The sequence below is a fragment of the Orcinus orca genome, chromosome 10 (assembly GCF_937001465.1).
Source record: "Orcinus orca chromosome 10, mOrcOrc1.1, whole genome shotgun sequence".
NCBI classification, from domain to species: Eukaryota; Metazoa; Chordata; class Mammalia; order Artiodactyla; family Delphinidae; genus Orcinus; species Orcinus orca.
In genome coordinates this window covers 35,401,721-35,426,248 of record NC_064568.1, presented here as the reverse complement: position 1 = coordinate 35,426,248, position 24,528 = coordinate 35,401,721, and the positions used below count along the sequence as shown (strand labels likewise).

General features: G+C 38.9%; 1 protein-coding gene across 2 annotated transcripts in view; it reads right to left on the bottom strand.

The window, feature by feature from the left end:
- Positions 1-18,412, bottom strand: part of DCP1A (decapping mRNA 1A) — a 61,146-nt gene extending 42,734 nt beyond the window's left edge. The window contains exons 1-4 of one of the 2 annotated variants that reach the window (XM_033424606.2): positions 18,175-18,282; positions 17,250-17,619; positions 15,219-15,259; positions 12,837-12,964 (exon numbers count right to left, since the gene is read on the bottom strand). In XM_033424606.2, coding sequence (XP_033280497.1) covers positions 12,837-12,918 — 82 coding nt within the window. In that variant the 5' untranslated portion in view covers positions 12,919-12,964; positions 15,219-15,259; positions 17,250-17,619; positions 18,175-18,282. Of the gene's footprint in view, positions 1-12,836; positions 12,965-15,218; positions 15,260-17,249; positions 17,620-18,174 lie in introns of both variants that reach the window. The other variant, XM_004267919.2, reaches the window with a different exon arrangement.
- Between the last annotated feature and the right edge of the window lie 6,116 nt (positions 18,413-24,528).

Here is a 24,528-nt window from a genome sequence, read left to right as displayed (position 1 = left end):
AAAAAATTATTTATTTTATTTTTGGCTGCATTGGGTCTTTGTTGCTATGTGCGGGCTTTCTCTAGCTGCGGTGCATGGGCTTCTCACTGCGGCGGCTTCTCTTGTTGCAGAGCACGGGCTCTAGGCACGCGGGCTCAGTAGTTGTGGCTCGCGGGCTCTGGAGCACAGGCTCAGTAGTTGTGGCGCATGGGCTTAGTTGCTCTGCAGCATGTGGGATCTTCCCAGATCAGGGCTTGAACCCGTGTCCCCTGCATCAGCAGGCGGATTCTTAACCACTGAGCCACCAGGGAAACTCTCCATTGCTTTTCAAGTGACAGCCCTTTTCTTTTGAAAGTATGAAAAATACAATCGACAAAGATTAAAGTTATTGGATTGTTTAATACTGATAAATTTTAAAAAGCTGAAGGGCAAGACATCCATTTCCCTAGAGAGTCCTGTTTGAAGATCCAGGAGTCAATTATGATTTGATGTTATACCTCATTTTGCTTCTCATCTGCAGTGGCATATGGCACACACAAGATCAAGGAAACCCAAATTAATTTGGAGCCTTTATAAAATCCCTTGAGACTTCTAGAGATTCTGTGAACTGTCACAGAGCTGGGAATCACTCTCATGCACGTTGTCTTTTTATTCATTTATTATTTAGATCTGATCTACTTTCTAAAAGGATGTGAGGAGGCTGAAGATTTTCTCAGTATGGTGCCAAGCAGAAAAAGGGGTTTGATAAAGCTTTTTGGGGTTGAGTTATAGAATTATTATAAAATTTATGAAGATGACACCCACAAAGATCCCCGAGACCGGGGAACAAAAACAAGAAAATGTACTTTCAACATAACCAAAAATATTTACCCTAGAATGAGAAAGACCCTTCTGATTATAAAAGTACTGTTAAGAATGGAGTAGATGATACAAACACAAGCCTGCCCTGACAAGTGAAAAAGCAAATGCCTTGACAGATCATTTCCTTTAAGACAAGAATAAGCCTGGTGGCTCCTTATCAGTATCAAAAGGTTGGGAAAGAGAGAGAAGAGGAAGTCTCTGAGGTGGGGTAGGGTTTAGAACACACACACACACACACACATGAAAAGGGGTATGGAGACAAAGATTGCGGACCTGGGATTACGACTGGAGACTGTGGTAGGTGGCAAACAGGCAGGTGAGGCAATGCTGTGAATCTATAAGTAAGGCTGGTAAGTGTAACTGGGTTATATCAGCAGCTTACCTTTTTTGGACAAAAGAACACACATATTAAAACACCACTGAACACTAACATGGCAGAGAAAGAGCACACCTTCTAAAATTTAAATTATAATGTCCATTTAGTAAACACTGATTAAAAGACTTAGGCCAGGAAATTAAAAATGCTATTTTGCAAGCTCTTTGGTTTGTTTCTAAATTTGGTTCCCCTCTCTAAATTAAATCAAGTCCAAAAATATTTAATAGCAATACTGCTTCCAAAGTCCCTTTTAACACTGTAATTTCAGTATAGGATTCAGACACATGAAATGACCACTGAATGTTTTGGGGGACTAGGAAAATAAACCCCGAAATATCACAACTGATGATTCCTATTTATAAACTTTTTATTCTTTAATGATGGGCAACCCGGAATAAAATAGTGAATCACACTAGGGTTTCACCTCTGCTGTCAGGATCTTTCGCCACTATTGCCACACAGTACTTGCCACTCCCTAAGGCAGAGCTTCCCCTGAGCTGCAAGTGATTATGGGTGTGCCAAAATGTTGGATTCATCCAACCCCCACTAGTGGTCTATTCATCCCAGTGTCCCACACAAATCCATATTATCATTTTTATGTATCACAAGGGACAACAAAGGGTGGGAAGCATGGCCCTTGGCTTCCATGCAGCCAAGTTCCTGTTTCCTGGGCTTCTAAAAATCTACACTTAGGGGTTTGGGAAACAGGTCAGACAGTGGTGTAAGAAAAGGGGGAACTTCTTTTCTCTCCTTTCTCTAACTTCTCTCCTACATGTTTTTCTACCAATTTACTAAGAGATTATCCAAACCAGGGTTGTAAGGCAAATGCCGAAGCGGGTATAAGAGACCTCAGGGTGTGATGGATCAGCGAGGCTCCAGTGAGCAGGCCCTACCCAGCGCTCTGCTGACTGTTAGTGCTTGCAGGAATGCAGGTGCTGTGTGGCCATACATGCCATTTTATCATAACAAGAAAAGGTAGAACTCCAGATGTGTGTGTATAAAATACCCCAATTTTTTTTTTTTAGTTTTATTTATTTATTTATTTTTGGCTGCGTTGAGTCTCTGTTGCTGAACACAGGCTTCCTCTAGCTGCAGCGAGCAGGGGCTACTCTTCGTTGCGGTGCGCAGGCTTCTCATTGCAGTGGCTTCTCTTGTTGTGGAGCCCAGGCTCTAGGCACACGGGCTTCAGTAGTTGTGGCTCATGGGCTCAGTAGTTGTGGTTCGTGGGCTCTAGAGCGCAGGCTCAGTAGTTGTGGTGCACGGGCTTAGTTGCTCTGCAGCATGTGGGATCTTCCCGGACCAGGGCTCGAACCCGTGTCCCCTACATTGGCAGGTGGATTCTTAACTGCTGCACCACCAGGGAAGCCCAAATGCCCTAATTTTTAAAATGTTGATAGTAAATGCTTATCCTATGCCTTCCTCTAACAAAAAGAAAAAGTTGAGCATGCCTAGAAGCAGTGACTTTGCAAGTAGCTCAGATCTGCCTGGACCCTCCAGGGGACTGAATGTCAGAGGGTTGTCTTGAGGTTTATTCTGCCCACTCCAGAGTGGCTTCAAATCTTCCTGGACAAGTGGTTACTCTGTTTCAATTTTTCACCTCCACAGTGTGCTTCCCTATATTAACACAAGGTGAAAACCTATACAACACATAGTAAGAAGTTTCTGCCACTTAGCTATAAGTAAATGTTGCTTTCCTTTTTGAGTTCTTGAAAGAGAAAACATTAATTACCTAAAAGAAATAAGTGGAGCATACATGGTTAACTTTTTAAATCTTTACAATTAAGATAACACTATAATTAAAAAAAAATTGCTTTTCCCCTGACAACACTACTTTGGGCGGGGCGGGGGGGGGGGTGGGAAAGCCAGTAATTAATTAGGCATAATGAAAAGAACCTACTTTGGAAATTCTGACACATTCACAGGCTCACGAAGTTAACAAGAAGGTACCTGATGGAGCTCTACTAGAATACTAAGTGGTGGCCTATGACAGGAAGCATTAAAGATTTTTGATATGTCTGACCTAACAGTGTCACCAGATCAGCCTTAGAGTCTAAGTCACTGTTTTCATGGTGTTTTTACCTCTTCAATCTACAAAGGTGGCAACAGCAAGGCTCTTTATCTTGGTTCAGAAGGCCAGACTAATGCAGCGCCACAGATCCTTCTTCTTTCACTGATTGCAGAATCATACCAACCACAGCAGCTGCTGCTGATGGGGGAAGACTGCCTGCCTTTCTTCAGGCTAAGTAAGAAGCAGTGTGCTGGATTCAAAGATCACAAAGAATGAACTGTGTAACTTTAAAAACTGTTTATAAATTCCTCTTTCAGTCTCGACGTAGAACTCACATTTTCTGAGTTGACAAATTGTAAACTTCTCTTGCAAGGAAATTTCCTGCACTGTGCTTTAAGTCTGAAGATTTGCGCCAAATGCCAGCAGCCACCTAGCACCTCTACTGTTCCGAGTCTTGCCCTTGAACTGAGAAAGGACAAGCAGAGACCAAGAAACACACACAAACACACACTACAGTATTTCTCCTACTAAAACTTTCCATTTGGCAGCTACATTTTCAACGCTATGGAAATGAATCTCCCTGCTTTTTCTAGTGATCTAATTTTAATTAAAAATGCTCTATATCAAGAGACTGATGCCCGATATAAAGGAAAAGTTACAAGTGAAACGGAAACGAAGGGGTACTTCGCACAGGTTTTTGGAGGTAAGTTCTTAAAAATATTAAATAGCGATAATATTTTTATATTCAATTGTTTGGTTATGGTGATCTGTTGTTGTTAAGCTGGTTACAGAGTGAAGCTTTGTTGATTTTTTTCAAAAGTACTTCTGGATTATAGAAAACATTTTAAAATGAAAAGTGGCATTCAGTGGGAGATCCATGCCTTAAGGTGTTGGGTGGAGGAAACACGGAGTTGTCTTTGTTAAAATGATTATAGTTCAGTAAAAAGATGTCAAGTCTAACATGCACACAAAGTAAGATAATTGCTTCTCTTCTGGCTAAAACCACCACCACCAACTTGTCTAAGGACAGAATAAAGTTAGGTGTGAGAAGAGAAAATCTAGACTGTATACTTCTAATTCATGAATCAGTATTGCTGTTAAAAATGACCAGGAAAAACAACACGTAAATACCCTCACAATCCCTCTGGTGGATCACATTTTCACTGTAACGAGCTTAATCATTCAAATTGGCAACTGGTAAGTCTCAAATCACAGATCTTAAATCATTAATTTTTACCACTAATTAACAGGGTTGTTTCAGGAATAAATATGCGCAGCATTGGGATTAATATAGTAGCATATTTCTTTAAGAATCTTGACCTTTACCAGGAAGGCAGAGGTCTGACATTAAAAGTTCTAACACAATTTAAAGACTTCTGCTTATAATTTTCTAAGAAAATAAAACAGAATCTCAGAACTAGAAACATACATAAAATTCTTTAAAAGTACACAATACTGTTAATCAAAATGATATACCATGTGGTAAAATGCTTAGCAAAAGATATTTAATAAACATTAATGAATTAAGATGTGCATCTGAATTAAATAATCACCTTGTTTGTTTAAAAACAAAGTAAAGGACAAAATAAATAGTTTTTGCAAAAGAAAATCATTAAATGCTAGAATCGATTTTACAGAGCTTAGTGGTACCACAAACCTTTATCTTAATATTTTCAATTAACCAGGTTATACTGTGAACTGTCTAGCTGTAACAAAGAAAAACCAGTTTTGCTTGCTTTCACTTTTTTGTTGATTCACATACCAAATTTTGTATTTAAAAAAACTGCTCAGAACCTACCTTACAAAATGGCCTTGGGGCATGTCATAATTAAGTCACACACACACACACACACACACGCATACATATAAATAACAGATTCCAGGTTGCCACGTTCACCCTGAGAGATACCCACAGAAGTGGAAATCAAAGCACCCCTGACATTGATCTTGGGGAAAAGAACCTTCTAAGAGAAACATACTTAGTGAGGTATGTTTCTTGTAGCAGGTGCTCACCAAATGCTTGAAGGAAGAGTGGATAATAGAAGCACAATTTCCTCACTGTGGAGATAAATGTCCTGTGATAAAATCAGAAATGTATAGATCGTATGGATGCTTTCTCAGAGGCCGGTTGCTATATGGAGAACTACTCTAGTACCATTTACTGAACCTGACAGAACATTCTTCTCAGCATTTTTTAAGATGTGATGGAAGAGATTTTAAACTACTGACCCAGTTATTTTACTGAGTCCATTTATTCCTAAGTTTTGTTACACTGTGTTTTTTCCAGGAAATTGTCCATATAATCCAAGTTTTAAACTTACAGGCAGAAAGTTCTTCATAGCGGTTTCTTATTTTTAAAAAGTTCTTTGCAGTGGTTTCTTATTTTATTCTCTATATTTAGTTGCTCTATATATACAGTATATATTATTACTAGTATTGCCTATTATGCCTCTCCTTACTCTTTTTTTGTTGTTGTTGTTGGATCAATCAAGTTATAGGGGAGAGTTTTTTGTTTTGTTGATTTGCTCTACTGTTCTATTGCAATTCCTACTTTCTGCAATTAATTTCTACTCATCTATATTTTCCTTCAACTTAAAAGATTTCTTTTTTCCTCTATAACTTTTGTGGCTGGGTAGCCTACATATGGTATTTTTTATAAAATTCTATACAGACTTGAAAAAAATGCAAATTCTTGAACTGCTAGAAGCAGGGTTCTTTATATGTCCTTTAGATCAAGCCTAACTGTGTTGTTTAAATATCCCATAACCTTATTAAATTATCTGCCTTATCTGTCAATTACTGAGGTGGCCTGTTTAACTCTCCCATTATAATTATGGATTTTAAACATTTGATATGTAATTCTGACAAATATTAACACAAGGTAATACCAGTCTGGAATTGTTTTATCTTGCAGGTTATTTACTCCTTTTGTCATTATGTGGTAACTTTTATTCCTGATGATGTTTCTTACCTTAGAATCTATCATGTGTGATTTACATAGTTACATCAGCCTTGTTTGGTTAATAGTTACCTTATATATATCATTCTATCCCTTTACTTTCAACCTATCCTGGTTTTTGAGTTTTAAGTTTTTTGAAAACAGCATTTTAGGCAAATTCTGTATCTTTATCCAATCTCAGAATCTCTTTTAACTGGCAAGTACAGTTCACTTAACATTTGTTCTAAATACTGATTTATTTATTTCTGCCATTTTATTATAACTGGGCTATTTCCCATGGTTTCTATTTATGGTTTTCCTATCTTGACTTATACTGGCTTAAAATCAAGACATCCTATTTTTTGTTCTGCAGTGATTACCCTGAATCTTTTGGGTAATCACTTGACTTAAAAGTCTGTTGTTCATCAGTTTATTTACCCTCTTCTCAGTCTTGGGATGCTTTATGTTTGGAAAGCTTTTATCTTATATTATTGCTGTCTAGTATTTTTGCTTCACTTTTTTTTTTGGTTGGTTTTTTTTTTTTTGTGGTATGCGGGCCTCTCACTGCTGTGGCCTCTCCCGTAGCGGAGAACAGGCTCTGGACACGCAGGCTCAGCGGCCATGGCTCACGGGCCTAGCCGCTCCGCGGCATGTGGGATCTTCCCGGACCGGGGCACGAACTCGTGTCCCCTGCATCGGCAGGCGGACTCTCAACCATTGTGCCACCAGGGAAGCCCTGCTTCACCTTTTTAATACCTCTACTCAAACTAGTCATTTTATTGTTTTATACAGTTAATGCTTATTTTGATGTACCTTCTTTTCTTTGCTCATTATGGTTGTTGCTTAAATCTCATTACTTCTGTGTTCAATTTCCTTATTTCTGAACTATAGCCTTTAGAACTGCACTGGTAAAATTAAATTAATTAAACTAAATTAAGAATTAATTTACAATTAAAAACTCAGTTGTACTAGGCACATTTCAAGTGTTCAATAGCCACATGTGACTAGTGGCTACCATACTGGACAGTATTGCTTTGGAAGTGTATACAACAAGGGTCTGGGGAGACAACAGTTCTGTTTTTGTTGAAAAATGTCTTTATTTTGCTCTCTTGAATTACTGAATTGTTTGTTTTTTCCTCAGTACTCTGCATATATTATTCCCCTGTCTTTCAAATTCAGTAGCTGCAATTAAATATGCTGTCAAACTGGTGCTCTTTGTAAATAATCAATCTCAAGCTTGGTTGCTTCTGTCTTTGCCTTTGATGTTTTACCATCTGTCCAGGTGTGTATTTATCTCTATTTACTTTGGGGCCTTATTTCACTGCCTAAATCTGAGACTTCTGTCTTTCATGGATTCTGGAAAATTCTCAGTCATAATCTCTTCAAATATTACCTCTCTATATATTTTATCATTCTGAAATTCTTCTCTGTCATATGTTAAACTTTCTAAGACTTTCCTATCCTATCCTCTCTTTCAAATTTTCCATTTTTTCCCTTTCTGGAATGCATCCTGGATAATTTTCTCAGATGTCTCTTCCAGTTCCCCAATTCTCTTTTCAGTTGTTATAAATTCACTGTTGAGTCCAGGTAGAGAGTTTATTTCAATAACTAAAATTTTAATTTCTAGAAGTTTTACTTGGTTATTTTTCAAATCTACCTATCATTTTATTTTATAATCTACATCGGATATTCATATCCATTAAAGTCTCTATCTGATCATTTCATTACCCAAAGTTTCTGCGAAGGGTTGGCTGTTTGTTTTATTGTAACTTTTACTGACTGAATTATTTCTTTGTATATATAGTAATTTTGGACCACGAGGCTTGTCAATAAGATGCCTGGGCAATCTGGATTAAGAATATTTCTCTCCAGAAAAGTTTTGTATTTGCTTTTGCCAGATGTTCTAGAGTACTCAACAGTTGATGATCAATTTTATGTTAATTTTTTGGCCTGGGTAAGAAATTATACCAAATGAATGATATAACTTGAATCTCAAATCTGCATGAGAGAGCTCATGGTTACAATTTTCAGGGGAGACATTTTCCCTCTAACTCATAGCCTAGACTGAGGTAGATTAGCTTGCCTGTCATCCCCCTAGGTTCGTGGGGATATGTCTGATATCCTTCTAATTTATTAATATATAACTCATTAGGGCACCTGGGTGAACGTTGGTATGCACGTCTCAGCTCCAATGAGCCACCTCGTGAGGGGTCAAGGTCTTGTCTCCTGATCCCATGTAATTATAATGGGGTCCTTATGTTAAGGAACGTTCCCTATCCCCAAGAACCCTTTAAGCAGCTGGCAGCTGGTGTCAGCACACAAGCTTCCCATTTTGGCTTTCAGTTTTCACTTTGATGCTGACCCATTAAAATGCCCCCATTCCCTTTCAGGCTATACTATGCATTTAATATTTTATACAGCATTTCTAAGTGTTTATAGGAGGAAGATTTTCTGACATCATATTGCTGGACAGGAGTTTTTCTTTGATGTGCCTATGCCATAACTCCTCGAAATTCAGAGTTCGCAAGAATGGTTTTATAATCCAGTTAGCAAAATGGATTCTGTTCACAAATGAAAACAGAAGATCAGCAGATTGGTAGTAATGCATATGTTTACACAGCAAAAGAATTATGATTTTTCAACTAATCACAGATAAAATGAAAACTATCGTAAGTGTTTTTAAGGGAGATGTGTCCACAGATTAAAACAGCATTACATTATCCTACAAAATTTTAGCCAGGAGGGGGCTGTGTGTTCCAGCACACCATGACCCACTGATGAGTTTTAAAAAATTTGTAGCCTCCAAGATTTCTCATCTTTAACATATATTTATATATATTCAACTTATCATACCTCAGGCTGTCTAGTAATTGCCCTTACAACATTTGAATGTAATATTTGTAAAGGTAAACAGAGTTCCCAGCTTGTCATGGTGCTAATCAGAAGGGATGGAAAGAAGCACACTATGGGCCTAGGTTATAAGAGAGCCTGTATAATATTAAAGTCTTTATGATTCTTTCACTAATAAGATCATTTGGCTTAAGTCCAAGATGGAGACAAAGTCTATAATATTTTATATTTGTAAGTGCCTGACAAAAAACCTTTACATATATGGTGCTCTCTTAAGATAAGCAGGTCAGATCAGTGGTTTAAGTGATTTATCCAAGGTTACAGTTGGTAAAATGGCAAAGCCTAGAATAGAATTCTTGTCTGCAAACTAAATTCCACGCAGAAGAGTGTTACCATGGCAAAGCCACCCTCAGGGATATCTTCTGCAGCCTTTGTATCTAGAAATCATTTGTAAATTTTAAAAAGGAATTACTAAATGAGAGGCATAAAAATCTAATCTAAAGCTTCCCAAGTGCTTGTTCAGTTCAGGTATGGCATAACAAAAGGGTGTGTTTCTGCACGGATCCATGCTTTAGACCTCTGTTGTCCAATATGGTAGCCACTGGTCTCGTATGGCTATTCAAAGGCAGATTGATTAAATTAAATAAACTTAAAAATAATTTTTTTCTTGGTCACACCAGCCACACTTCAAGTGCTCAACAGTCACATGTGGCTGGCTGGCGATTGCTATATGAGACAGTACCCATATAGAATCTTTCCATCATCACAGAGTTCTGTTGGATAGCACTGCTCTAGAATGTGGATTGATGAAGTAATGTTATTGTTGTAGCAGAGTAGAAAGAACATTGGTTTTGAAGCTCAACAGACCTAGATTTGACTTCTGCCTGTCACTTATAACCTTTGTGACTCTTGAGCAAATTTCTTAACTTCTCTGGGACTCTTGTTTCCTCATCTGTAAGCTGGGAATCAGAAATAAGGTGCTGGGAACATCATTTTTGCTTAATAACTACAGAATCTGCAGTCTCCACAACCCTCATTGGAGTCTTGTGGCTGCCCAAAGTCCTTGCACAGTATACAAAAATATACTGCTTCCAAAAGGTTCAAGAGAACCACCAAAGCTAAGCTTCTGGAAGGCATAAGCATTTCCTCTGTAAGATTTTACATTTCTCTTGGGGTGGTGGGGCTAGGGTGTGTGGGGAGTGTATAAAGAAAACCTAGGGAATTCCCTGGTGGTCCAGTGGTTAGGACTCCGCGCTTTCACTGCTGTGGGCCGGGATTCAATCCCTGGTCGGGGAACTAAGATCCCACAAGCCGCAAAGAATGGCCAAAACAAACAAACAAGAAAAACCACTCAAAAAATATATATAAAGCAAAACAAACAATTTAGAACTGGAAAAAGTTATAGCTCAATGTTCTCTCAACTCTAAAAACTGATTTAAGTGGAACTAGATCTGAGGGTGTAACTTGAGTAAAATGGGTCAGGTGTCTTGGTGGTATTTTCCAAAAGAAAACAACAGAAGAGCAGCTACAGAATCATGTACAATTACCTGTATACACAATCAGACACTAATTAACTTTTTATTTAAAGAACAATACCTAAACAACTCAATAGCCTGCTGACCTGACAAGACTGCTTTTTACTTTTAAGACTAGGTAGACAAAACATATACTCAAGAGAGGCCTTAACACTCCCAGAATCACTTTATGCTGCCTTTGTCACTTCTCCCCGATACAGCTATTCCTTTAAATACTTTCCCCAAGCTCCTCCTCTGGACTGTTTCTAATATATCCACAGTATTGTGCTTGACCTTTTCAGGCTTTTCTCTGGTCTGAAAGCAAACTGATGTGCTCTTGAATTTCTAATTAGCAATATCAGAAACTGTAAGGCCCTTGAGATGATTCAGTGCCTCAATTAACCGAGGAAGCGAATGACCTGGTTAAGTGAGTCTTCTGTTTAACTAAGGAAACCTTTGTTTCAACCTCTTGTTGAAAATCTTTCTAAAATAAAAAGCAGTAGTGCACTTTTTCCCTCAAGAATATTCTAATTAATATAAAAAACACTCCTGACAATTTAAGGTCTTATCATTACAGCAAATCAATCTATGACACTATAGTGCGGTTAAAGCTATAGTATTGATCCCAAGTAACACATGAGAAACTTACTAGATTTTCACAAAATAAAACCTAACATTAGCTTGTTTTTTTTACAATTTGCTTTCATTTCTTCCACACATGGACTATAGAAATATTTCCAGATATTTTAGGCTCCGATTAAATTTTGTTTTATCAACACAACACTGTAAATCAACTATACTCCAATAAAAATTAATTAAAAAAATTTTGGTTAATCATGGTTCACTTATATTTGTGTTATCTTGCACTTTCAACTTCACAGGAAACTTTACTTGTTAAAGAAATATAATGAGATTCACTTCAGGCTTATGCTAAATGGTAATCAAGTCCATGGGCCTCTGATAATTTCCCCTACTGACTACTTTACCAATCAAACTTTTCTTAGAGGCAATAGCTAGATTAAACTTTCAGGTAATAAAAAGCAGAATTAAACCAATTTTCCTTAAAAAAAAATTAGATCTGTGTTACTTTGCAGAATTTCCCCTTTAACAGAATGGTCAGCATAAAGAAAACAGCTATTTGAAGTAATTCTACTGTGACATTAGTTTAAATAAATCCATTCAAACCATCTAAGAGAGGTAATTATCTGGACAAATAGTTTACTGAAAAGTCAAGAGACAGATTTTATTTCACTTAAAAGTGAGCTACAGAGAAGAATTTGGGGTTTCTAGCTTCAACACAGACCTTGTCATTTCTCATTCAGGGAATGAAAAGATGCATAATTTCTAGTAGTTTTTTACATTTTATACTGAAGACATTCCCCCAATACCAGTTACCTCCCAGTCAAGTGAAATTCAAACTTTTACTTCAGGAGCAAATTTATCTCCAGCAATCTCCTTAGATTATGGTTACAGCACAATCACCTTACCACCGTAACCAGTTTTGATATCTCTACCATCAATGCCAAACAAATCGCCCATCTTCTTTCCTCAAACACTCATACTTTCAATACCCATGCTGAAGTACAGGAACCAGGTATACTTTTTAGTGCTTTCCTTCTTGAAAGGGCCACTCTAGCTTTGCTGACCACACCCAACCATTTTTAGAGTCTATAAAATGCCTGAAAGAACCCTGGACTAGGAAGCAGAAAAAAGGGTTACAATCCTCGCTCTTCAACTGAATAGCCGCCACTCACCTCAGAGTCTCAGCTGACTTAACTGCCTGCCTACCCCATAGGTTATTATATTATTAACATTAAAGTACAATAGCTCTTGGCCCTGCACTTTTACCCAACAGATACTCAACTAAATAAACAGATCGAAAAATACCACAATCAGGGCAAAGATAGTACTTTCTTTGTGGACAGAAATATCAGTATCTGTCCTGTGTCTCTTAAACTAAGTTCTGTTGCTCAGGGGCATGGGCAGCCAATAATACATGTTACAACAAAAACAAAGGGTGAAACTTATTTTCAGAGAACAAACAATAGGAATATAATGTAATGCTATTATATGGAATAGTATAGTTAACTAAAATAATGTAATAAGTTACTGTATACAAAAGAGTGTTTCAATTTTAGAAGCCCAATTTAAAAGCTCTGATCTTACTAAGAGACTCATTTATAACCACAAGAGTATAGACCATATTTTTTATTGTACCTTTAATTTCCAAGAATAACGTGCTGACAGAAACTGAAGTCACTCAATTTTAACTGCAAACATATGCACTGTAATTAACAGATAGATACTCACAGCTTGCATTTCTATATAGTAGAAATGGTTCATGGAGCTGAAATTCCAAGTCTTTATTCACTGGTTCAACTAGATTGTGCATATTCAGTCGATTCACAATGGTAAAACCATGGTAAGGTGAAGCTGACCTTAGATTTAATAGAAGAAAAAAAAATCTGTTGTCATTGTTCATTTGCAGAAATGTTATCTACCTCTTTACTTCCATTTTAAAGAATGAATACAATATTGCATTATATAGTATTATTGGCATTTAAAATTGTAAACAAAAAAATCTAAGTCAGATCATACCCCTCCTCCTCTCAGAAGCTTTCTCGGTCCATCAGAGTAAAGACCAAGGTCCTGTCTAAGGCCACCAAGGCCTCAGGTGATGTGCACCCCCTTGACTTCATCTCCTATGCCTCTTCCCTGTTCCTCCTGCTCCAGCCACACTGGGCTCCTTGCCATTCTTCCTACAGGTATGTTTCCACCTAAAGACCTCTGCCTGGGCCACTGGCCTAGAATCTAGAGTTATCCCATTTCCCACAAGCCTTTGGTAAACTGTCCTGTTCTCACTGAGGCCTACTAGAGAACTACCCTTTTTAATGCTCCCAAACTCAATATCTCTAATCCTCTTCTCTCTTTTTCCATACCACTTATTATTTTTTGTATTTATTGTCCTTCTCCACTAAACTGTAAATTCCATGAAAATAGGGTTGTCATTTTTTTAGATATGTCCCAAGACAGACATATAGTATATGTTTAATAAACATATGCTCAATAAAAATATAATTTATTTTAAATATGTTGCAGGATTGGTTATAATTATTGCCCACCATTACAATGATTTTTCTTACATCAAATGTGAGAACTATGGAAAAACCTGAGTTACAAAGAAAATGCTTCGAATCCTACAATAAGAAACACCCTTGGTTCTCATATCAGGATGATTCAGCATACGATCCTTTAGATATTTCTCACTTGTATACAACACTTTACGGTTTCTCACTTGTTTCTCTGTATACACTTGTTTCACTGAATCCTTTAGGTTTTCTGATTCCAAATCCAGGCTTCTTTTATACTAAGGTCTCTCCAAATCGACATTCTGACATCCTGGTATATATTTATCCAAAGTATATAAGATGTTCTCACATTTCCCAAATAGAGTTTCTCTGGTCTCCTTTTATTACAATCAATACTGTGTAAGCCTCCATAAATTTCATCAAATCAAGTCGCTCACTAAACTAAATTTCATCTTCTATAACCGGTGGATGTGTACTCTACTGTAACAATAAGGCCAGCAAAGCACTTTCCAAGTACCAACATTCTAACAACAGTTGAAGAGCTTCTAGACATTTATATTGGTAATGAAGACTAATGAAGTAGGTGAAGGGTAAAGTGTTTTTTTTTTAAAGGAGAAAGATGAATAACAGCAAACAAAATGTCAAAAAATAAAAAGTAACATCAAAGCATATACATTTAAAGGAAGAAAAAGATCAGTATTTTTAGACAAGATCTCAAAGTTGTACAGCAAAATTTAGAAGAATATTTGACAAATTCTTGTTAATAACCATCAGTGGAGAAATGGAGAAAAGCAATCATAAAAGATAACTCACAATACACACACACAGGAAAAGAACCAGGTATCAGTAATAACTCCTGCTGAGTTCCCTAAGCTTTAGAAACCAAAGGAAGGAACCTACCTCAGTCAGAGCAAGACCTAAGAGGGATCCAGGAAAACAAGGAACTCCAATGACTAACATACCCTGTCAGCTGCCTTTAGGCCAAGAAAGTTGCCGAACAAAACACAAGCTGCATTTACAAACCAATCATTTTTTTAAAAATCATGTTTTAAGACAATAATTCTCAGAAAAGTTAAAAATAAAAAATGTGCAATTATGAATAATCTAGGCTTTCTAAAGGACTCTCAAACTAAAAATACATATTACTACAAACACTGACAAAATCCAAAACTTTTGCGGGTAGATGGAAAGGGGACAGAACCAGAGTCTTAGAAGATAACTTTTTGTTTAGTAATCACACAACAGCTAGTCCATCTATTCTCTTTTTCTCAACTATTTTTCTCAATGTATTCTATTTTTCTTAATATGGGGGGAGGGAGAAAGGCAACTGCTTTAGACTCATTCATTACTAGAAAATGTTTTCCATTTTGCTAGGTTCCTAAATAAATTCTAGTTCTGTTTGATTCTGAATCACGGGAAGTGTCAAAGAAAGGACATTACTTGGTAAGGATCTCACAGCAAGGGATGGATGAATACTTGAAGGGTCAAGCAGCAAGGTCCCAAAGACAAATATACAATAGGGTTGAATCACTCCATATGACACCATTCACCATCAAATTTAAAAAAAAAAAAATTAAAAAAAAATCTTTTTAAAAAAGCTTACCTTCGGTATACAAATAAGGTCCCTTCTATATCAGTCTTCTCCTATAACAGACAATGAGACGATTAGTTTTTTTCCCCATAATCTAACCCCAAGGAGTCCCAATGGAGAAGAGATACTTCATGTTTAAGATCAACTTATTTATTTTAAAATTAATCACTTTGAACAGGTCAAGTAGGTCTTCTCCACAGACTACTATTACCAGTTTCTTTTGTATCCTTTCTATTCTATTGATGTGTATTAACTGATATGCAATGTTCTATCTAGCAACACGCCTGTATCTGCAGCAATTTCCCTTTCCTTTTTTAAAATTTAAAGGAGAAAAATTCTAGAATTAGCTTTCACTTTTTAAAACTAAAATGTTATAGCCAAATTTCTTAATTTTAAAGCCAAGCTCCTGTATAAAGCAATTTCTTCACCTTTAAAGTTTATCAAAGTTACTAGGGGAAAAAAAAAAAACATTTTCTTATAGGACACTTTGTTTCATCATTGGGGAATTTTGGTATATTTTTATGAGTAGCAAATTTTGTAGCAAATTTAGTTAAGAGTTACTGTCAAACACAATTAGTTTGTTATTTTTAAAACTGTGTTGAAGAATCATGAATATTGAAACTATACTCTGTCTTAGTGTAATTCTTATAGGTCTTACAAATAATTAAAAACTTTTTTTTAGCTTAAGGTAAATGTTTTGATTAACAAAGTACAACTCATCATCCTTCACTTGCTGTGACAAGAGCGTATTTAGGTTTTAAACACAGTTACAGGGGCTTCCCTGGTGGCGCAGTGGTTGGGAGTCCGCCTGCCGATGCAGGGGACACGGGTTTGTGCCCCGATCCGGGAAGATCCCACATGCCATGGAGCGGCTGGGCCCATGAGCCATGGCCGCTGAGCCTGCACGTCCGGAGCCTGTGCTCCGCAACAGGAGAGGCCACAAGAGTGAGAGGCCTGCATACCGCAAAAACAAACAAACAAACAAAACCACACAGTTACAATGTTTTTAAAAAAGCAAAAGAAACACGTTAGTCTACAGTTCACAGCCCAGATAGGACCTAAATGGTTTAAGGTAATCAACAAACTTAGCAAACTTAAATGTCAGCCATATAAAATTGAATTTGCTGGGATGAAAAAATAATTTTAAAAAATATTTACCACCTTGATTTCTTCCAGGAGTATTGCCCTAGCTTAAACATCATAATGAAACTTTTCCTTACTAAAAATTCAGAGGCTTTTTCTTGCCTTTCAAACTTTATTAGTGCAAGAAATTGGTAATCAATGGTTTCACAATGAAAGAAAACGCCCAAATAAACCACTGTGCAAAGTTACAACTCACTGTAAAATAACAATGAGAGAAGAGACTTTGGTTATACTCCATGTACCATGACCCAAATGAATAATGGCAGCTTATTTTTCAGTTCAGGTTATTATAGCTTGTATTTCATATTTAAAGGTGAATAACACAATTAAAATTCCAAAATATTGGAAGTCTGTGACAAACTAGAAATAAAAGCCTAAGTCCATGCCCCAAATAATAAGTCCATGCCCCAAATCTTCACCATTTGTCTGCAACCCATATTACAAAAATTCATACGTAGAGCAAGAAAAATGATTAAGAACGATTCAAACTAAAGCAATGTCTAAAACAGCCACACTTAAAAAAAAAATCTATAATTTTGTTCTCTTTAGCTTCCCATACCTCCTTCTCTTACAGGAGGTGAAGGAAAGAAGATAAAGTAAAGCAAGATGACTTTGAAAACTCTCTTTATCTGAATTAACTGTTTATAAATGCCAAATGATTTTTCACAAAATTACTAATTAACTATAACCTATGTATCTGCACTATGTTGTAAAGGACATACTACGATAATAATCTTTCAGTTTTGTTAGTATAAAGATTTCAATTCTTACTGAAACGTTAACGTCAATCATTAATTCGATCCAACAAATATTTACGGATTATTTCCTAAGTAAAGCCTATATAGCTGAATGAGTTAATCAAGAAGGTTCAATTTTTTTTTTTAAGGGAAATTTCGTTACCTTTATTTGTTTGGCCACTTGCACGGCTTGTGGGATCTTAGTTCCCCGACAAGGGATCGAACCCGGGCACCCTGAAGCGGAAGTGCGGAGTCCTAACCACTGGACCGCCAGGAAATTCCCTAATTATGTTATTTAAACAACGGACGAAGCTTCAAACGGGCTAACAAGTCAGTGAACAAACTGAATGCAACTTTTCGGATCCTCTCCCGTGCAAAAAAGACAAAAAGTACTTAGTCTGATGGGTGCATTCAGAGGTGACATCACCAGCAGCATTGCTGAACAGACACAGGGTCTCTTTTCCAAAGGTTTCAAGGTAATCCAATTAACATGGAAGTCATTTTTCTAAGCGCCTTGAAATCTTTTCCAAACTCTGGAAATACAGTGTAGTTTGATAAATGCAGGACTTATCCCCAACCCCTCTCTTCCAATAACTGAAACTAACTGGATTTCAAGCTCTAAATCCAAATGACCTCTGAGAAGGGAGCCCTTATTTATGTCTATTGGGGGGAGAGAAGGACTGTTTATTTTATAGATTATGTATATATACTTTATCTAATAACCCTCAAAGCTTCAAACACAATCTTTCAGGCATCTTTATGACTCCACCAGTCTCATATCCTCTAACACACCTGCAAAAAAGGCAAGTCGCCCACATCCTCGAACCGGACCCCATGGTGCTGATCCTCTTCCAACCCTCCCCTCTATCAGCTTTTCCCCCGGATGTTTGGACCTACTTCTCTCGCTCCTCTCGCCCAATCTCCGGCTCCGCCGACACCCCTCAGGCGCCAGCCGGACTCTTCTCCAGTCCCTGGCCTCGCCCCTGCCGCCCTGGCCTCCCTCATCGGCCCCCACCCAGAACGGTCCGCGCGGCCCCTTTAAGAGGCGGCGGCCGGGCGGGCGACTTCAACGGCCTGGCTGCACTCACCCACTGGTTGGCCTTGGGGCAGAAGGTGTACAGTGCGACCTGGCCCGTGAGGTCTGCGATGCTGGTGATGTAGGGGTCGTGTTGCTTCAAGGCCGCTAGGCTCATCTCTTGCCCAGCTCGACTCAGCGACTCCATCTTGAATTCCGGAACCTAGCCCCTCTGGCGGGGGCGGAGTCGCGGACAGGAAGGTGCCATGGAGCCAAAGTTCCCCCAGCTGCGTCAGCACCCTCATCTTCCGCCTCTCAGCCGGGCCTCGCGGCGAGGCGGTACGTCAGCTATTATGCTCCGCTGCGCCCACGCCCGGGGCGCTGGGTTCCAGTGTCGTCAGGTCCCAGTGGACCTACCGTCCGGGTTGGCGTATGCCGCCGCGTGGCCGAGCTGGTAGGACGGGACTCAGTTGCTTCTTTTCCGCTGGCTGAAAGGTCCCGGCGCCCGGATCAAGGCTGCTCGGAAGCTTTCTCCAGCGTTCCTGCCGGACTAGGCTCCCAGGGCCGCAGAATGGAAACCTCGCTGTGGCAAGGCAGTGCTGCACGGGCAGTTTAGAAAGCACAGAGAAGCGGACAGGAAGGAGGGAGGGAACCCCGAAAATTACCTCAGATCTCGGCTCTCTTGATGTTTTTATGAAGGAAAATTTTGATAAAAGCCAAACTAACCCGCCTGTAACTATACAGGAGTGTCTTTTATTATCCACGTTTACTTATTTTCCTCGTCTGAATCCCACGAAAATATTTCTATCCAGTCTTGGAAAGAGCCCGTGAAGGCTTGAGTTTGTCTTGGATCGTTTAAAGCTTTAAAACAATAACTCATTCTTTTAGCAAACATCTGTTGAGCATTTTAAGGCATTTTAAAGGGCCAGGTACTAGCTGAAGAGGAAAACAAGGCTTGTAAGGTATAGGGAGCTCTGCCCCACCGCCGACTTGTTAAAAACCATTTTCTTATAGAAAAGATACCACAATGGAATGGAAAATTTTTGACCAAAAAAAAAAGAAAAAGGATAGTAGTTGTATTGTTGATGATTTTACATCCCAAGGCCATTTGTTAATGGAAAGATACTTCATGTCTTACATTCTTTGCAGAATCACGTTACATATACAAATGCAGACAAGGAAACATGTATCATTCATTTACCGTTCATTAAGCAAGTATTTATTGAACTCCTAATTGTGAAAGGGTAGCCCCCTGGAAGCTTCAAAGACAACTTTCTAGCTCTGGGAGAAACTGAAAGAAGTAGGGGCAATGCTAGAGACCTTTCACTTGAAACCCAGAGGATGGAGCCACTAACTTCATCTGGTCAGGAAAGTATAGGAAGGCTTCATGGAGGAGATGATGTTTGAATTAATGTTTCAGGGATGAGTAGGAATTCATCAGAGAAGAAAGGCAAGGGCTTCCTTTCATCTCACAGTCTAATGGTAGAAAAGTGTTCATCCTCATTTGCTGGTTGATTTAATTGAAGCTGGGTGGAGAAATCACTGGCTAGTTGTTCCACACTAGTCAGGGGGGATCTGGTATTAGAATCCAGGGACTACTGCCTGCTACCCCAGGGTCCTTTTATCCACACTATGGCTGCCTTTCTTCATAGTGGAGGCAGAGCCCTACATCCCCTCTACCTACTTTTCTTTTTTTTTAACTTTTTATTTTATATTGGAGTATAGTTGATTAACAATTTTGTGTTAGTTTCAGGTGTACAACAAAGTGACTCAGGTATACATATATATGTATCTATTCTTTATCAAATTCTTTTCCCATTTAGGTTGTTACAGAATATTGAACAGAGTTCCCTGTGCTCTACAGTAGGTCCTTGTTGGTTATCCATTTTAAATATGGCAGTGTGTATATGTCAATCCCAAACTCCCTGACTATCCCTCCCCCCCACCTACTTTCAAGGGAACATTTAAACAATCTGTGCCCTAATTTTTTTTAAATTGTATTTTTTTAATAAGTAATACATTCCCTTGGTACAGAATTCAAAGGCACACCTGAAACAGAATTTAGGTGTTTTTAATTCTTATTTTTTAATTGAGGTAGAGTTGACCTATAACATTATATTAGTTTCAGGTGTGCAACATAATGATTTGATATTTGTATATATTGTAAAATGATCACCACAATAGTCCAGTTAACATCCATCACCACACATAGTTACACATTTTTTTTCTCATGATGACAACGTTCAAGATCCACTGTCTTAGCTACTTTCAAATACGCAATACAGTATTACCTGTAGTTACCATGCTGTACATTACGTTCTTGTGCCTTATTCATTCGTTTTTTTCTTATGTAGATTTCCTGAAATAATCTAGGATATTTCCTTTTTTATTTATTAAATATATATTTTTGATTGAACAGGGCTAGACTAGTGAAGAACACCAAGTTATTTTAGGGAGTTTTCATATTCAGAATAGAAAATTGCTTCGAAATGCATGTTTGCATGGCCCCAAACATGTTAATGTTGACTTTGATGCCCTATACAGCTCTTAAGATATATTAAAGAGAATGTGAGTATTTTGGATTGAAAATCTTTCTCATCTACTTTGAGGCCTGACTTTGCCTTATATTTGTGAATGAAACCTTAAGACCTTTCCCATGTCTTTTAGACCAGGGGTCCCCAACCCCCAGGCCTCGGACCTGTAGTGGTCCAGGAACCAGGCCGCACAGCAGGAGGTGAGCGGTGGGCTAGGGAACAAAGCTTTGTCTGCCACTCCCCGTTGCTCTCCATTGCTCTGAACCATTCCCCACCCCCCACCCCATCCGTGGAAAAATTGTCTTCCATGAAACTGGTCCCTGGTGCCAAAAAGGTTGGGGACCACTATTTTAGACAATAGGCTTTGAGAGGTCAGAGATTCTATCTCAGTCTATTAGGTCTCCAGTACCTAACACAGCCCCAGCAAAGAGTAGACTCTCAATAAATACTGGTGAATGAATGTTGTCTTAAAACCCAACTCCCTTAAGGCCATGGAAGAGACTTCTGGGAGGGGTGGGGAGGTGGGTGGCTGGGATCATGTGATCAGAGGTGGGAAGGAGTCTTACTGCACTCCTGGAAGACCTTTGGTAACATTTGTGTTGTGTTCCATGAATGACAGTTTTTTAATAAAAATAATTTAAAATATGAAAACCTAAAACCCAATCAGTCCAACCCATGTGTCTCCCACTCTGAGTGGTTCTGTGGTAGAAAATAAAACTTGCCATTTAAAACCATGGGCTCTAGGTCCACGATGGTGGACAAGTTGATTTCCACTAGACCTTGAGCCTCAGTATACCCTCATTGTAATACATCAGCAAGCTAAATGACACACCCACAGGAGCCATGGCAGTTCCGAGGCTGACCATAAAAGGCCAATAAGTGGGCTGTGGCGCAGTTCCTAGAAATCTCTGCCCCTTTCCCAAAATTGTTGGAATAATCCTCCCACTCATTAGCCTATGAAATTACCCAGCCTATGAAAAGTAACCACCCCCACACCTTGGGGCCTCTCACCTTCTGAGATGGCCCACATTTTGTCTATGGAGTGCGTATCTCCCTGAATAAACCTTTCATTTAAAAAAAATAAAATCATGGGCTGTAAGGTAAAGGGCACTAAAATACATCTACCAGCTGTGTAGCTTTGTCAGTCCCAGACTTCCCATTTCTCCAGTGTCAAATCCCAAGTCCTTGCCATGGCCTAGGAGGAGACATCGCTGGGCCTGGTCTCTTGCTTTCTTTCCATCTCCATTTTCTGTGAATTGCTCTTTCAAATTTTCCATCCCAGCCCACTGACTGACATGTGCTAAATGAGTCTAGTCTCAGGACCTTTGCACTTGTTGTTCTCCCTTTCTGGAACATTCTTTTTTTTTTTTTTTTTTTTTGCGGTACGTGGGCCTCTCACTGTTGTGGCCTCTCCCATTGTGGAGCACAGGCTCCGGACGCACAGGCTCAGCGGCCATGGCTCACGGGCCTAGCCGCTCCGCGGCATGTGGGATCTTCCCGGGCTGGGGCACAAACCCGTGTCCCCTGCATCGGCAGGCGGACTCTCAACCACTGCGCCACCAGGGAAGCCCTGGAACATTCTTGTCTCTGATATCCCTGTGATATAATAATGGCTCATTTCCTCACTTTCTTCATAGCACTTATCTGTGAGTTGTAGTTATTATATTCACTTATGTTTTGTCTGTCTCATCAGCTTAGTGAAGCAGGAACCATGTCTGTCTTGTTTACTATCACATTTTGACACAGAAGCCAGGCTTAATAAGTATTTGTTGGATTAAATGGAATGTTAAGTTGATTTCTATCTACCACATAAACCTGAGAGAAGGGATGGTTGTTTCAGCTCTACAGCCAACAAAACATTTGTTTGTCATAAGTATAAACAAATAATCATGATTGATTTACTTGTATTATTAATATAATTTTTTGTTTCTTAGGCTCTATGCTTATCGCTTTTAGTATAGCCCAGAATTCAGCATCTTTTCACTCTTGCAACTTTCTCCCTGTCCATTTTCTCTCCATCTCTGTCTCCTCTCTCTTTCTCTACTCCCTGTCCCTTCTTTCTCAGATTTTTTTTTAATTTTTAAAATTTATTTATTTTTTGGTTGTGTTGGGTCTTCGTTGCTGTGTGTGGGCTTTCTGTAGTTGCAGCAAACAGGAGCTACTCTTCATTGCAGTGTGTGGGCTTCTCATTGTGGTGGCTTCTCTTGTTGCAGAGCACGGGCTTCTAGGCATGTGGGCTTCAGTAGTTGTGGCACACAGGCTCAGTAGTTGTGGCTCATGGGCTTAGTTGCTCCACAGCAGGTGAGATCTTCCCAGACCAGGGATCGAACCCTTGTCCCCTGCATTGGCAGGCGGATTCTTAACCACTGCGCCACCAGGGAAGTCCTCTTTCTCAGATTTCAAAGATTTATTCTAAAATTATCTGCTTAGGGACTTCCCTGGTAGTCTAGTGGTTAAGACTCCACATTCCCAATGCAAGGAGCCCAGGTTCGATTCCCGGTCAGGGAACTAGATCCCACATGCCACAACTAAGACCTGGCACAACCAAATAAATAAATAATTTAAAAAATAAATGAAAGTATCTGCTTATTACTGTTTACCTTTGTAGGCAGAGAAAGCAAGCTAACTAATTTTCCCAAGGTCCAATAATGATTCGTTTGCTGAGCTGGAATTAGCATCTTCTAGCCTTGGTTTCCAGGTAGATCATGTATCTTGCTACTATTCTGCCAGGCACACTCTTAAATTACACTGGATACACGTGAGTGAAATTTGTTTTCCTTATGCTGCTGTTTCACTGTTGATATTTATTTTACATGATTGATATCCAAAAGGTTGTGGAGTTACTATAAAACTCCTTACCTCGTCCTTGCCAGGTGATTAGGATGGTAGTTCTTTCCTTCAGTTTCTCCAGAAAGGCCTCTGACCTCTGTATTTTATTTATTTATTTATTTTTGATGTGTACTTTATTTTATTTATTATTTTTTATACAGCAGGTTCTTATTAGTTACCAATTTTATACATATTAGTGTATACATGTCAATCCCAATCTCCCAATTCATCCCACCACCACCTCCCCCTCCCCGCTTTCCCCCCTTGGTGTCCATACATTTGTTCTCTACATCTGTGTCTCTATTTCTGCCTTGCAGACCTGTTCATCTGTACCATTATTCTAGATTCCACATATATGCATTAATATACAATATTTGTTTTTCTCTTTCTGATTTACTTCACTCTGTATGACAGTCTCTAGGTCTCTAGGTATTTGTTGTTTGTAGATTTTCTTTTTTTTAAATTAATTAATTAATTTTTTATTTTCGGCTGCATTGGGTCCTCATTGCAGTGCGCGGGTTTTCTCTAGCTGCCGTGAGCGGGGGCTACTCTTTGTTGCGGTGCTTGGGCTTCTCATTGTCGTGGCTTCTCTTGTTGTGGAGCACAGGCCCTAGGCACGCGGGCTTCAGTAGGTGTGGCACGCGGGCTGCAGAGTGCAGGCTCAGGAGTTGTGGTGCACGGGCTTAGTTGCTCTGCAGCATGTGGGATCTTCCTGGACCAGGGATTGAACCCGTGTCTCCTGCATTGGCAGGTGGATTCTTAACCACTGTGCTATGAGGGAAGCCCTGTTTGTAGATTTTCTGATGATGCCCATTCTAACCGGTGTGAGGTGATACCACATTGTAGTTTTGATTTGCATTTCTCTAATGATTAGTGATGTTGAGCAGCTTTTCATGTGCCTCTTGGCCATCTGTATGTCTTCTTTGGAGAAATGTCTATTTAGGTCTTCTGCCTATTTTTTGATTGGGTCGTTTGTTTTTTTAATGTTGAGCTGCATGAGCTGTTTATATATTTTGGAGATTAATTCTTTGTCCGTTGATTTGTTTGCAAATATTTTCTCCCAT